At 52.5% G+C, this 16,279-nt stretch overlaps 1 protein-coding gene across 2 annotated transcripts in view; it reads right to left on the bottom strand.

Moving 5' to 3' along the window:
- The window catches only part of Polr2H (DNA-directed RNA polymerases I, II, and III subunit Rpb8), a 131,335-nt gene that overhangs the window by 23,324 nt on the left and 91,732 nt on the right, over positions 1-16,279 (bottom strand). The window contains exons 1-2 of one of the 2 annotated variants that reach the window (XM_065447622.1): positions 13,146-13,344; positions 8,939-9,113 (exon numbers count right to left, since the gene is read on the bottom strand). In XM_065447622.1, coding sequence (XP_065303694.1) covers positions 8,939-9,113; positions 13,146-13,329 — 359 coding nt within the window. In that variant the 5' untranslated portion in view covers positions 13,330-13,344. Of the gene's footprint in view, positions 1-8,938; positions 9,114-13,145; positions 13,345-16,279 lie in introns of those variants that run through there. The other variant, XM_065447623.1, reaches the window with a different exon arrangement.

Here is a 16,279-nt window from a genome sequence, read left to right as displayed (position 1 = left end):
AACCCCACCCGCTGGCTTGTTTTGTACGCCCATGGACGTGAGGCCGACGCATGCGCAGGCGAGTCCTTGTGACTAGCGAACGTTTTCCATAAGCCGAACGCAAACACGAGCCATTTCAGCCCGGTATAACTTTCCACTGCTGTAAAAACGAGTTACAATCACTATAGCTACGCTTGCGTACAGAGTGTGCATCCGGCTTTGTGTGAATGCTGAGCATATCTTCGGCTATACTTACCTGAAAAAGCTTGTTCATCCAGCTTCCTACAGACGCAGTATTATGGTAGCTGATGACAGTTAATTACGCGGGGTATATCAACGCGAGAAACTGTGCACCATGATGGCAGGCTGGAAACTTATTGTGCAACTTTGTGTCTTCGTTTCAATTCCTTCCTTCCATTGAATCACATTTAATTCATCAATTCCAAAGGCGGGCATCCTATACATCTCTCTGTCCTTGAATGTTCAAGGCAACGACGTTCAGGTAAGCCTTTCTCTGCTTTCAAATTTGCCAGTGACAAGGAACTGATTGATTATTTACAAAGCCTTCCTATTTTGCGCCACTCCTAAGAGCGACCCTTTCAGCGAACTGTAGGCAAAACTGTTCCGTTTGTTCGTTAAATTGCATTTGTGCGTATACATGTAATTCCGCGCTTTATACCTAACTGCACACATCCTAGTGGCCAGCCATATATTCATCCGTTTCTGACACTTAAAATAACGAAAGCGCAACGATTGATGACAGCCTGCGTGACTTGTCTGTAGTCATCGGAGAAAACTGTTCAGACTTCGCACATCGCTTCACGGTCGCACCATTGTCATCTATATATATCCCAAGAAGCACCGTTCCCATGGAAACTGCAAGAACACCAGTTCTAGGTCGTAAACTAATGCAGTTATACAGAACACGGAGAGATCCAGACGCAACGTGGTCGTGAACGACAGGAAGAAGAATAACGGGCTCCCAACCACACAACGAGCAGCTTTATTTCCAGAGACTGGTTCCCGACCGGAACGGTCATCCAGAATGGGACAGTGTAGCACTGCCGAAAGAGCACCAATACAAAGGGATAGAACTACAGAATAGCACGATCCGCGCGCACACACGGCACTGCACGAGGCACACGGCCCGATGCGCTCCATCCTGCGCGCGGACGCATGGACTCACACCCGAAGACGTCGACGCCGCAGACGCACGCTCGAGGACCGCAGGCTGAAGAGGAGGCGGGGCTAAGCAGAAGAGAAGACCAACAGGCGAGCGGGCGCGGACGCCTTCCATTCCAGATAATGCATTTACAGCCATCGCTACGTCACCTTGTAAATGCAGCACTGGAACGAAGCCATCCGTGCGCAAAGACACTTTCAATGTCCGTCCCCGCTGTCGCTTGGGCGCACATACGTCATCCAAGCGCCGTTTCGGAGGAGAGTGAGAGTCTCTTTGCGTGCCACGGCCGCCACCGCCGGCACAGCACTTCCTCGCCCAGGGCACCGCCAATCACCGCCGCACGCTCCGCGAGCTCGCAATGGCGGGGCGGACGCACGCGCTAGTGCTGCCGGTAGTGAAGCACGGGCAGGGGGGTAGTAAATAAAGAAAAAATAAGGCTTTCGCCTTAAAAGAGAGAGAGACAAGCCGTGCACTGCAGGCTGGAGCGTGCGGAGTTTCGGGGCCAAGCCATGCCAGGTGAACGTCGTCGGACGTCCGTGCGTAGAGTGACCGCTCTTCCGATTCACGTCTTCTCCACGCACGCCTGAGCTGCAGGATCGAAATGCGGACACGTGCACAGCGATGGGGAAGCTCCATGCCGCATTCCAGAACATTTATCCACTTAACTGCACTCCGCATCGACACCGGAAAGTGGACCCCGTATTCCTTACTCCTCCTCCTCGACTGAAGGAATCAATGTGCTTCGATAACGGTATTGCGCGATTACCGATGCGAAACTCCGTAACCACGGAGGCGCTTTCAGCGTCTATTCCGTGGGCACTGGAGTAGCGGAGCGCTCCTCAGGCACGTCGCAGGATACACGGGGAAGCGTTACCGAAGCGCACTGACCAATTCAGTCAAGGGTCGGCGCTGTCCTCTGGATGGCGTCGTGGAAGAGCTTCGAATCTAAAAACCGATTGACGTGCCTACGGTGGGCCGTGAAAGTGCGCCCGCAGCAATCGGATCGAGTCTAAATCGTTTCGCCGCCGAATGACCATTGAGGAGATAAGAAACTAAAATGATTCAGTTCACTGCCCTATGTGAGGAAAGTTTACTAATACGCACATCATTCTAAAGCACATGGAGCAAGAAGCTCTGAGGAAGCAAAAGTTAACTGTGGTCGTTTCCGTGCAAAACTTGCTCAACGTGCCAGTCGGTGGGTTGCAGCTGCAAGATGCACTGCCTTACAGAGATTCTAAGTCGCAATCGCAACGCGCATGTAAGCGGCCTAAGTTAGACTAGCCTGCTCTCATGCATCTTATAGTCTGCTGCTGAAGGTAGTCTGGACAAGGGCGCGAGATGAGCCTTTAGTAAAGCTAAATAAAGTTACAGCGTCGAACCTGAATAATCGTTAAAGCTGATTTCCTTAGCGAATACACTGATAACGACAACAGAACTGTCGCAACATTGACGGTACTTCATGCTTCAAGTCGCAATGCGTCAGAGGGATCCAGCGGATAAATTTAACGCTGCCGCGCAGCGGGGCAGGTAGAAAGCGAGAAGTGCAGGACATGCTTAAAACATTTGCACGTAAATATAGCGGGCCTCTCGGACACTATACAGAGGTTTCAGCCACTGTCCCATTAAAGCTATTCTACGAAACTAACCAAACTTACAAGTTTAGTGCGAATATTTCAGGCCGCATTAAACCAATTACGAGCCAAAGACTCAAGAGAGAACACAAGACGGTGGGACATGCGTAACATTCACCAACAAAAAGAAAAACGATACAAGCGAAGAATCGCAAGGCAGCAGTTAAACAAGGCCATTACAGCAGTCGGAATGAGACAAGACCAGGCCACGGGCGTACAGCGTGCGCAAGCACTGAGACGAGGCGCTTAAGCGGAGACGACCATCGAAGCTGTGCCGTCGAAGTCGCACCGTGCGAAGCTCACGCACAACAGACTGCGAAGGGGCAGAGACGCACACGGACGCACTCGCACACAGGCACACACACGTGGACGTGGCGGCACAGAAGACGCGAGCGATCGGCGGCGCATCTTCAGGGCAGGTGGGAAACGTGCTGCATCGCAGGGAAGACAACCACGGCGGGGCGACAGACGAGATAACAGAGCACCTCCGCGATGAGGCCGTGACGACGACAGTGGAGGGGGGGGGGGGGGGGGGGGGGCAGGCCGCGTGCTGGCCAAAAAAGCGCGTGGCGGGCGTGCCGTCTTCGCAGGGGCGACTCGGCGCACACGACAACGCCGCCGGTGGGACGGCCCGCTCCCGAGAACGCGCGGACGGGCGGCCCGAGCGCGACACAAAACGGCCGACCAGCGGCGGCGGCAGCGGCTGCAGCGCGGGGTCGCCTTACGCCAAGCGCTGCCCCCCCCCCCCTTTCTCCTCCGCACTTCACCGCCGCCAAAGCGCACGGGAGAGGGAGAGAGAAACCGCAAAGCGCGGGGCGCGAGCGCCCCGGGTTCCTCCCCCTACCCCTTCCACATCCGAAAAAACTGCTACTCTCCTTTGCCCACTCGCAAGCCACCTTCTCTTACCCTAGCGGTCCTCGTCGGCCAAAAACAATGACGCAGGCAGGCACAAAGTAGCGTGCTGCTGCTGCTGCTCTGCCGTCCAGAACAGCGACGGCGGGGGATGAAAAAGAAAAAAGGACAAAAGAGCGAAAGCAAGAATTAGGCGCACGAGTGGAAGGAGAGGGAAACAGTAACGGACAAATGGAGTTTCGGCACGGCGAGAGAAAGGGCAGAAATCTAGAGGCTCGTATGGCGAAAACAAAGGAAGCGAACAAAAAAGCGCCAGAGACAGATTTTCACGGACCGGCCGGCCCGGTACGCCGTACGTGCGGTTTTGCGCCGAGCGGTCCCCCCCCCCCCCCCCCCCCCTGAGCCCTTCCTCACTGCAGTGCTGCTCTCTCCTCGCCCACTTGGCATGCACGGCAAGGGCCCACGCCCCGCGCAGGGGTGGTTCCGGTCGAGAGGTCCACCGCAGCACGGTGCATGCACTTTACTGCTGCCGCTGCTACGGCTGCTAGTGGCCAGCTAGTGGCCGGTAGGACGTGCACACCACAGTTAGACCGGGCAAGGAAAAATGAAATTAAAGAAAGATGAAACGGGAGTCCAGTGCAGTGGTGACAAGAAGCCGCAGTAGGCCGAAAGAAATGGAATAGAAAGTGGCGAAAGAATGGGCACGGTGACGGAAGAAGTATAGAGCGCCCTGGAATGGGAGAGTTATTAAGAAAGAAAAAAAATGTATAACAATTTTTTTAAGCTTACAGGGAAATAAAGTTCGCTTAACGCCAGCTAACGACGTTAACAAACGACGCGGGAAGATTAGGCGTTTGAAACAAAGCAGAAAGCGAGAGTGGCAAGACGTCGGGGAAGGCGCACTCCGCCTGCGCGCTTGTTTTTGCTTTTTAAACAAATGGCAGGCAAGAAGTTTCGGGAGACAAACGCGAACAGTGTGCCATAAATCTCGTTCACCGCGGGAAAGCCTTTGCATACGCACGAAAAACGAGAAGGCAACAATAAAAAAACCTGAGCGAAGCCCAGGAGCGAAGCAGCAAAATACATCGAGCAGAGCACGGCGAAAGCCACAAGAGAACCCAGATATAGAGATGTTCTTTCTTTTTTTCTCTCATACTTTTGTTTCACGACGTGCTTTATCCGTAATGCCTATTCCCCGTAGCGATGCCTATGCCTTGCCCGTCGAACTTCCGGCGGAGTTGTGCGGTGCAGCCGAAAGCGAGCGCGGCACACAGCGGCGCATAGAAAAAAAGAACAGCGTCCCAGCCAAAACCGCGCTCTTGTCGCGCTCGCTGGCTACGGGGCCGCCGGGCCGCGTGCCACTGCGCGATGCCAGAGGAGCGCATCTATTTCGGAGGAGCGCCCGCCCGCGCCTCCGAGCGCCGGCGCGGTTTTTACAGCTGCGCAGAAAACCGCGCGCGGCATTTCCCGAGCGAGACACAGAGAGACACACTACGAACAGAAACACGCTCATGCCGAACTCTCTCCGGATACGAGCGCAGGAACGTCCTGGAACCACATGGAGAGCCGGGAGCGGGAGCAGACGGCAAACGACGAACGCGAAGGAGCAGCGTGCCGACGCAGAACCACTCGCCTGACAACGAGACGAATGACGTCTCCAGTCCTTGTCTCTTCCTGCCTTTCGCCTGCCCCCCTCTCCTCACTGGGGTCTCTCTCTCTCTCCATCGCACTTTTCCTACGCGAGCTCCTTTTTTCAGCCATCGCCGGTCTGCAGAAGTAATGGACGCTGCGAGCACTCTCGGGAAAACGCTCGACTAACGTGCTTCACGAACACAACCCCAATCTGAAGATTCGCTGCAGGCATTGAGAAAGGGCTGCTTGCCGAGACGGCGACACGAAGATAATTTCTTTTGGGGATAAACGAGCCGGACAAAAATAAAGAGGAAGAAAAGTACAGAAAGAAAGAGCGTTTTCCGGCGATTACTGCTGTGGCTCCGTTATTGCTAATCGCTCCGCTTAATCGCTCCGCTATTCCGAAAATTTCAGTCAGTTTGCTCCTTTGCGTTTTGAAAATGGCACGCGGTGTAACAAGAGTCCACTTCGCTGTTCAAATTTAGGCACAACCTCACGTTGCACCGCGAGGTTGCAATGTGAGTGTTGCAACACCCCCAACCAACCACGCAGACTTCGAAAGAAAACACTGCATCGCTCTGCAAATGTCTTCTAGAAAAAAAATAAAAGTGAAAATGCTGTAAGGCGAGAAAGTAGCATTTCAGCACGACGAACCGAGTCGACGAAGGAGTCTGAGAAACGCCGTCAGTTGACGATTCTGCCATAAAAATTTTCCGCTTACACACACACAAAAAAGAAACGCAACTCAACACACGGGTTATTTTCGAAGTGGCCAAACTCATTACGACGTCCATGCAGGTAGCTATGCCTGACAGAAGGCATCGACTGCGGGACGCGCACGATTCGTGGCTGCCCATTTGCTCTCGCGTCTGCTACCCGAAGCCGATGGCGTCTCGCAGCGTCAACAAACGCGCCAAGACCTCGGCAAACGCGTATCGCGCGCCATGGTTGCGGCAGCTGCGCCCTCCGATGTATTGAACGGGCTGTCACGGCGACGGGGTAAATAATCACTGCAGCTGCGCCTGCATTAGAGTAATGGGCGTTAACGAGGGCAGCCCGCGCGCAGGAGACGCCAGAGCGGCACGCGTCGCTCTGTAGATCCGCGCGAACGAGCGCGCCACTAAAAGCGAGCTCACCGTCGCCAAGGGGACGCGGCGCCGCGAAACCGCTACACATCTGTGCAGGAGAATCGATGCCCCGAGTGGGGGCCCCACGCTCGCACGCAGTCGCCACCAAGGCACATGGTCAGCAAAGGGAGCAGGGGGGAGGCAACGGAAAGCGTTTACAAGTCAATATCACACATCGAAGGCATCACGCTACCACTAAGAGTCCTCGGCGCGACAACGAACTTTGAGGGCAGTTCGCGCCTCTGCGGCTGCGATGGCGCGAATTGGAGGCACAACAAAGCGCAGGGCGGAACGTGCCTGACCATAACGATTGCTTCCACGCAATCCCCGTAATCTTGGTCTGGAGCAGTAAAGAAGAGACCGAGTACGTCACGCGTTTTCTACTCCGGTTTGAATCAGCCAGAACACGCAGCTAGGCGCCGCTGAGTGCGGCCACAACTGCGTCGATTCAACGATCACAGCAAGCGACCCTGACAGCGGAAATCGCATCTTTCCTGCATAGCCCCGAAAGGATACAGGAAGCCGAACTCAGGGAGAACAGTACGGAGGCAGTGGGCCAACAGAAGCAACAGAAACGCCTCAGACGGTGCAGCACAAATAAACGTGATCAGCAATACAAACGTCTCAATGGAAAGCGGGCTTAAATAGAAGAGACGTCACATACAGTAGAAACGTACGACACGAAGGACGACACGTGTCAGACGACGATAAATAAGAAGCAAAAGAGAACGCTTTCACTCGTAACGAGACGTCCACAAATGGCAACATGTCCCGAGTATTGCACTGGACTAGACGTCCAGTTGCGTCTAGGACAGCTAATAAGGCTATTACTCGACCGTTCACGTGTTGTTTCCTGAAAGAGTCGAACAGAAGACAGAACAAAAGAAATACCAAGAAACTTACGTTCGTTGGGGGCATCGATGATGTGCAACTGCCGAGACCGACTGATATACCACCAGCTGTGTTCACACAAGTCATAAGCCAGTGGGAACCCAGGGTGGTACACTGCCGAGCAGGGCGCATCCAGTACAATGGTATCCGCCCCATCGCTGCTCCGCTTGTGTATTTTGGTACGTTCAGGCAGTGCGTCTCTTTCTTTTTTCGTTTGTTCAACACCATCGTTTAATGCAAACTAAAGAAAAAACTCCCTGCAAGTGTTCCACCATAGCATCTTTTACGCTCCAAGACTGTCTCTGTCGTTCCCACAATCTGGCTTCCTCCCCAGTGTTTAATGTGGCTAGATGTAAGACACTAATGCCAACCTTCCCACCATTCCCCATTTTCTTCGCTCTATTGCTGTCGATTCCCTTTACATCCACATCTGCTGTCATGCAAAACTTTGATATAGCTGACAAAAAAACTCCCATTTCAACTCGAGCTCATTTCGAACACGCCTAACAGGGGCACCGAATTACTCAGCGGTTTTGTCGATGCTCTGCTGCTTTCTTTACTACTAACTTATTCATTCCCTGGGGCGTTCGCATAGGAAAATGAAATGGAGGAGGGTTAGGTAGCGCCAACTCGTGATCTTGATTTATTTGACTGCAGTAACCAGCACTTTGACTAAGCAGTTTCGATAGCGAACTATCAGGATATAAACTGCGAAACCGAGGTTGGTCGGCAAGACTGCAAGGAGCTACAAGGTCGGGCGACTAGACGAGCAGCGCTGTCTGCGCATCCCCTTTGTTGTCTTTCAAGCTGGCTTTACTGCGACACACGAATGACCACAAAATAGCACGGCCAGCACACTTTTCAATTACTACCACGCAGCTTGCGCGTTTGCTTTTCTTTCTTGTGCGATGAAGGGACACATTCATTCTAGACTGGTAAATATATTCTTTATAGTCTGCATTCTTAACACGGCGGCGAAATTAAGAAGTCGCTCATAAGAGAAAACTAAGGCCAAGGTTCCTTCCTTTAAACTTTCGCTGAAACCGCAACGGCTGTACTGCCATTGTACTGTACTGTACTCAATTACTCATTGTACTGTACTGCCGAACGTTTCTCGTATATCTGAGTCGTTTTAGTACAAGGAAAGTTGTTAAATCCCGCTACGTCGACTATATATGCATTCCTAAGAACGCAGTACAGTGGTTTATGAATATCCAATAAGCTACACGTGAGAAAACGCCGTCAAAGACGTGACACCAAGCGAAGCTGATGCGGGAACTTCAATGTGGCGGCGCCACCACAGATTTGCTTTTTTGGTTGTCTCTCCTGGCTTACCAAGCCTTGTCTACGACTAAGAATGTTCTAATTGCTATTTAAGAAACATAATTAGGTGAATAGGAAAAATTTATATTTCGCTCTCGTTTCGACAAAGACATGGTGGAAAGGAAGGCGCGAAGTCAATAATGACGCGCAGGCTTCGCTGTAATCATTAATTAAGCAACGTGCCGGCCGACGTATTTCGGGCAAGCGTGCATCGCGGGAAAGCCAGCTTGGAAGTTTCCCGAAGGGTTCCTCCTGCACGTTAGCACGGGAGGTGCTATCGAACCGCTAAACCTGGACGGCAGCCCCTGAAATGTACTCACAGTCTGGTGGTCTCGCCCGTGATGTCGTCCCCTTCGATGCGGTAGATCTTGCCGTACATGACGTACTCGAAGCTGTCCGCGCGCGACGGGCCAGTATCGGCCGGGTTGTACTCGCCGTCGTCGGGGTAGCCGTCCTCGCGAAGGGTGGTCGCGATCACCAGCCGGAACTTGTCACCTGCGAGCGACAAAGACGCATAAGCTTTAATACCGATGACCTTCACGAATTGGGTAAGCACGCTGCGTGCCAAAGAAAGTTTTTTCGCCAGCGGGCGCCTGACCAAAGCTATGTCAATTGATTTATATCACCCACGTGATTTTCTTTTCTTTTTTTTTAACTTGGTCTATCAGCAGCTCTTGTAAGACGTGCAGCGATCTGGAATCTTGTAACCAGGGCGGCACACGGGCACTAAGACGAATGTTTGAGGAAGCAGCTAATCATAGTTTTCCAACGCCATTACAGTGCAGATTAGTCATGGAGGACTGGAGATATAATCTACCTTTTTAATAGACGTATAGCTAATGTGCTGTGCCAAAGCGAAAGCAAGCGCGGAAAGCAATATTCCTCGAACGCCAATTACTGTTTCCTCTAAAGCTGAACCCGTACTCTACATAAGTAGCACTGGTAGCATCAGGACAAAAGTAAATAAAAGAAAACAACGTGCCGACAAACACAAGCTTGGCACATTGATGGGAAAACACAAGCTTGGCAAAATGATGGGAAAAGGAGTTTTCCATGAATGAATTAGGGCGTAAGCAATGTCACAAAAATGTAGAATGTCCGGGCCATCTGTTATTACCTCCGGTGGAAAGCAGATCGCTGAAATCGACGCCCAAGGCTGTATGTTACAACACAACATAAGGAGCTTTGCATGAGTCGAAAACAGACACGGCTGCTTTGAGGCAACCGCGTCTTCTCTTCCATACTTCACGAGAGTGTTTTGCCTTCACCAAGACAACAAATCAAAGAAAGGTATACACTCACAAAGCAAGCATAGCAGGACACAAGAGGAGTTTCCAGTCTACATTCGGCCAACCTTTATGAGAACAATTTGAATGACAATAAAATAAATAAAATAAATGGCAACGAGCCACTTGAGAAAGCGCGTGAACTGAAAGTGCGTCATGCTTTAACTGCAACGCCCCCACGAACGGTACTCTGAACGTTGTGCAGAGCCTCGAAACGTCCAAAGCAATGCCACGGCACGTAACGTCCGAAACTCTCAGTTTTCTACCAACGTGCTTATAATTCCTACTGCTACGGAAATTCAGCTCGGCTGTACGAGTTGCGAGACGTCTCCAAAGCACGTTATTAACGTCGGTGCCACCTAAGAGAACAACAAAAGACAGGCGCGACGTGGCAAAGGAAATTTGGCTCGGTGCACAGCATACAAAGCAGCAGAGGCACGTGCACAGAGAAGGGCGAAAAATATCGCAATGCCGGCTACCACGAGCTTCCCCGTTCATCTATTACCTCTCTCCTCCGTACCACAGTGCCGTCAAGGGCTCGACTCACTCGTTCATTAAAGGCGCCGCTACATGCCCGAACGAACAAGCGCGCGTGCTCGCTCTGCCCGCCTAGCAACGCCCCGGGCGCGCTGAAGAAAGACAATGGCGGTGGTGCGCCTCCTCCCTCGCATGTCGCCGCATTATCAGCTCTTCCTTTGACCAGGGCGGTCCAAAGCGCATGCTTGCACACAAACACGACAACATGCGCCGCACACACACCCCGCGCGCACGCTGGTCGCCAATCGCTTCCGGGGCCGAAAACAAGCACCGGGAGGGCGAGATTGCCTCGGCTGCGGAGGCAGACTTTGGCAGCGACCGCGTGGCCAGCTCACCGCGTGGGAACGGCCCCCCTCCTCGAGCGGGATGACGGCGAGGCGACGCGACTCCCTTATCGCGGCCGCGGGTTCGCGCCCCCTCGCCACGGTTACGTCGAACAACGGCGCCTACACAGCAGAAAGTATAACGGGGACGGGCTACTCCGCAGTGGAGACGGCACGGGGGAGAAGAACGGTGTGGCTATACCCGCTGTGGTGGCACAGTGGATATATATGGCGTTGCGCTGCTAAGCTCGGGGTCGCATGTCGACGGGGGCGATATGGAAAATGCTCGTGTACTTAGATTTAAGTGCACGTTAAAGAACCCTGGGTGGTCGAAATTAATCCGGAGTTCCCTACTACGGCACACCTCACAATCAGAGATCGTGGTTTTGGCACGCAAATTTTTAAGTCGGTGCGGCTTCTCTGCGCCTGCTGAAACCCTGTACAGCTGGAAAAAGAAGGTGGAAAAAACAGGGACCCGCCATGCGGAGACGTACCTATATTACAAGAGAATAGCGTGCAGCGATTGCGATAGCACGCTAGATAAAAGTTACTAAGACAATGACATAATGGGCAAATGTGCAATTGTCACCCATAGGCTTAGATTCCACATCAGAAACCTTGTGCAGCGAAAGCCACGGGTCGTGTCAGCTAACCAGAAGAGAGCCAACGACTTTTTATTGTCCGCCTCTGATCGCCTTCCGCGCAATTTGGAATGAAGCGTCAGGGAAAGGATTAGCAGCGCACAAAAGACGAGCCCTCCTCCTCCATCTGAAACATGGCCGGCCCTTGTTTTTTGATTGGCTGACACGAGCCCTATCATACAATGCACGGAGTTTGCACGTCCTCCACCAGTACAAGGGTGTCGACTGAAGCGCTTGCGTAGAAAAGAGGGGGTCTTGGACGTTTGTGTGAGTGAGTGCGTGCGTGTATGTATGTGAGAACGCTTTCTTGGTCTCTTATGCTTGTTAGATTGCCAACTTGACCAGCTACAAGTTCTTCTAAACGACCGAAGACGTCCCATTAGATCTTACGCGCATCAAGAGGTCTGAGGTGAGAGTCCACGCACGCTCATCAGCGCACTGGTGGCTTCTCCGAGTGCCCTATAGTGCCTAAAACTGCTGCTAGGAGGAGGGGTGGGGGTGGGGGGCAACGTGAAGGCCGGAACACGTGGTTCAAAAAGAGTGCCGTTTTCTGAAGACCGCTTTTCTGCGCTAGTGCTGACGCCCAGTGGCGAAAGTATGCGACAGTCGACGAGCGACGCTGACACTGCCGCAAACGCGTGCATGCCGTATGCAATGCTGGAGAACAATCAAACTAAATAAATATGGCGATTCTCCCGCTCTGGTCTATGCGGCCATATTAATATAGAATATACCACAGTTCAAGCCAATGCGCCATGAGCCACAAATCAACTTCGTACAAGGCAGCTGTTACCAAGCGAAGAAATTATATGAGAGTATTTCTCGAGCCTGACCCCCAATGCATGAAAAGGTCACTGCTACGATGCTGGACTATGCCCAGATAGAGGCGACTGCCAGTGGTACGGCTCGCAGAACCACATTCTCTGCGCGATGCGGAGAGCTCGGTTCGATTCGACCGCACAGCGAGCGGCGGAGGAAGGCCAAACACAAGTGTGTCCGCGTGATACGCAAGGCCACACTCGTATCGGCCGTGTGACAATACCTGATCGCACAACAAAAGAGAGAAGGCGGGCATGCCGGCACACCTACCGCGATGGCACAATCGCGGCGGGCCAGATAAAACTGCCTCGGTGGCACGAGACAAGCGCGCTCCGTAGTGGGACGCGGGGGGAAAAAAAATGGAGACGAAAAATAAAAAGAGCGCAACTTTGTGCGATTCCCAGAAGTGGGCGTTGCACTCTGCGCCTCTACAGAACATACCCCCTCGCCTTTCCTAGGCCTTCTGCACCTACCTCCCCTTTTACACTTCTATTTTGAGAATGGATTCCAACAGCGGAAAAGGGGGTCTAAAGGAGAAGGCAACAGTGATGACATCTAGTTTCGTCATCTACCGCGAAAGACCCGGCATGCTGAGCACGGATTACGAAAAAACAAGAAGGGTATAATGAATGATGACAAGTATTTAGTAAGGAAAAAAACGTAATGTTGCGAACGAGCCATGCCTACGATCAGCAAGTCAAGCAGATCACCGTTTCACGTCACTAGACTTCACAAACCACAAGAAAACGGTACGCTTCGACGCAATGGCATCAGTGGTTAAACGGTGGCACGTTCAATAAGACGCCCCACCGGAGTTCCAGATATACACTCCGTTATACAGCTTTCTTGCGCGACTCGGAGATATATTTTAACAAACTTAGCAATCAGCAACAGACGTAAGCGATCTGAGCGAAATCAAACCCAAAGGAACCGAGCCCGGCGAAGCCGTGCGGTCCGCGCCGCCAGGAAGATCCACGATGGTGGCGTTGTGCTCCTCCGACCGAGCGGCGGGCGTATTCCAGATGGAACAGCAGAGCGTGTCACAGCCAAAAAGCCAGCAGCAGGAGTGAGCGGCAGCGGCCGTCGGCGCCGCAGCTTTAGGCATCTTTGAAAACGCTTATCAGCTACACGTCGATGGGCCGTGGGCGAAGACAATAGGTGGCAAAGCGCGCGAATGCAGCCGATAGGCTGGCGCTCCCCTCCCTCCCTCGCTGCTCACAGTTCGCCGCGCTTTCGTCCCTCGTTCCAACGGTTCGCGCGCCGATGTGATGACGAAGCCAATGATCGACCCATTGAAGTTTGAACTGGCCACGGGGCACGGGCCTGTTTCCAATCGCAGGGGCATGACGCAGATGGCCAATTAACGAACCGACTTAGCCAACAGCATCAGGCGAAAACTCCAGCGACGCCCCCACGGCTTTGCATAGCGTCATTAGGCGGCACGTGGCCGCGAGCCAATGCTCTCGCTAAGCGCTAAGCCGAAGTCATCGGATATGGCTCCCATACCCGATGACTTCGGCTTAGCGCATGCCACACATAGTGGACGAAGTTCGGGCTGTACCCGTGTGCAACTGTGTCGCAGCACAGAAGTCAGCTTCTCTGCAATGCCGATGAGATAAGCGTTTTATCCAAAGGTCTGGAATGCCTATTAAGCCTTAGAAGCCAGCACGCAAAGCGTGCTGGGGGAGGCAACCAGCATAGCTGCCGCGCCCTAAACAGCATCATCGATGCGGCGCCTTGGTGAAGAAAAAGGCGCAGCGAAGAGGGAACCTGACAGCTAAGCTAAACTGTAGAATACGCCTACGTCGGTAACAGTGGAGAGACCGACAATGAAGCAGATGATGCTGGCCCTGCGAAATCATTCAAATCGAAATTCACTATCGCTAATCAACTTTATTGCCCACTGTACGTTCGCGTCACGTCCAAGTAGGCCTCGACTGCTTGACATGAAGCTGTGCAGTAAGGTTTCACTGCAAATAAACGTAACAATAGAAAGTAAAATGATTGGCAGTTCTGATTTGATTGGCAGATCTGAGTCAACTGATTGGCAGACACGGACGGAACGAACGGTATCTAGGCCACGAAATATTTTCGTTGTTCCGCGCGGCCCACACGTCCTATTCCGGCAGTGGGCACAAACCGAAGGCGTTGATCTCCAACGATTGCACAGTACGCCACACGCAGTGACGTGCCCCGTATTTGCTGAAACAACTCGCGCGTCAGAAAGACACGCCCAGACATTGCTACAAGGAACCTACGGTTCGATAACGCTACCAGTGCACAACGAAACATGAAGTTCTCGGGGCTTCAAAACAGAATACCGTCTCACGAGCAAACAATGCACCCCTCGATCGACGCCCGGCAACGACGGGCTAGTAATGTCAGCCATGACAGAACTACCACTCTCCCGTACCGCGCCCAACGCCGGCGAAAGATACGATAACGACGACAGAGGAAGTAGCAGAGTAGCCGCGCATGGTGACGCCGTCCACGCCCGGGCAAATCATGTAGGTGGACTGCAAAGCCGCCTATATATGTATGTATATATATGTGTGTGTGTGTGTTAACCGAGTGGCCCGATATTTATTAATCGTAGCACAAGAAGCCAACAAACAAAGACACCAAGGACAACACTGGGAAATGACTTGTACGTACTAATTGAATTTCAAAAAATGATAAATTAATGGAAATGGAAGTGGACGGGAGAACGGCGCCGCGGTATAGCTCAATTTGTAGAGCATCGCACGCGTAATGCGAAGACATGGGATCGTTCCCCACCTGCGGCAAGTTGTTTTTTCATCCACTTTCATTTCCATTAATTTATCATTAATTCAATTAGTAAGTACAAGTAATTTCCACTGTGCTGTCCGTGGTGTCCTTGTTTCTTGGCTTCTTATGTTATAACATATATATACACACACACTAGAACACGTTCTGCCCGATCCCTTTACGCAATGGCAGACTGTCTTGTCAGTCAGACATAACGATCCCTTTTATGTCTTCCTCGTTTTCACTATTCATTTTTTCCCTTTCTTTCTCTCCGTCTTTTGGGTATGGAATAATCTCTCCGATTTCTAAATGCGGCTCTCAAGGAAAGCTGCCCGTCGGCCCGATAATCTATCTCCCTACGCAGTGTCCCGCTTCAAGTCCGCCGTTCCCCGCAAATCGCCCTGAGGCAAGAGAGAGAGAGAGAGCATCTAATCTGGACCAGCGCTGCCCACATACGAACGCTGCGCGGTGAGGCCACGCGCCCACCTTCCACGGAGCCTTCCCGCAACAGCTGGCCAAGAACAACGCGTAAACGCCGAAAAGGTCGCACGGGCTCGGCAGGCCGAATGCGAGAACGCCGTACGTACGCGATGGCTGGCGACAGCACAGGAAGGCAAACCCAACGGAGCGCAAGGTGCAACGTCGGAGCGCTGAGAAGTGCGCGACTCCCAGAGAGTTTGAACGTGCCTTGCCAGCAGTGAACCTGCGGTCCCAACAAGGTTCAAAGTTCCAGTCCTGTGTCCAACCCGCTACGTAACTTTATTAACAATAAAGACACAGGTAGATAGAGGTGCTTTAAAGATGACACACGTACGTAAGTCGCCACGAGTGCAGGAACAAATCGTAATGGTCATCAGATGCCTACGCAATAAAGCCTGCGAACTGCATCACAGCGTTGTGCAGCAGTGGTTACCAGACCACTGCGAATTACGAGGCAACGTCCAGGCTGACCATGCTGCCAAAGCTGGACATGACACTTCGAGTGAAATGGTCCAGATACCTTTCTTGAGAAAAGACGCGGCGACACTGGTATTTGCGCACGCTTGGCGTCTCCAGCGATCCCTCTTGAAGGATGCCATATACCAGTACGGACCCCTAAACAAAATAGTAGATCCATCGTCCGACTTTTATATGACGCGAGGCCTCAACGGACATCACCAAGCATGCCTTCACCGCATAAGACATAACGTGGCCTACACAAACTACTTCAGGTGTAAGATTCAACTCACGGACTCGCCAATGTGCTCTGAATGTAACGACCCTGAAGACCTGCAACATGTTCTGTG

Source organism: Dermacentor albipictus, chromosome 4, assembly GCF_038994185.2.
Source record: "Dermacentor albipictus isolate Rhodes 1998 colony chromosome 4, USDA_Dalb.pri_finalv2, whole genome shotgun sequence".
Lineage (NCBI taxonomy): Eukaryota > Metazoa > Arthropoda > Arachnida > Ixodida > Ixodidae > Dermacentor > Dermacentor albipictus.
The sequence above is the reverse complement of the archived record's forward strand: the minus strand, read 5'-3'. Positions and strand labels throughout refer to the sequence as shown.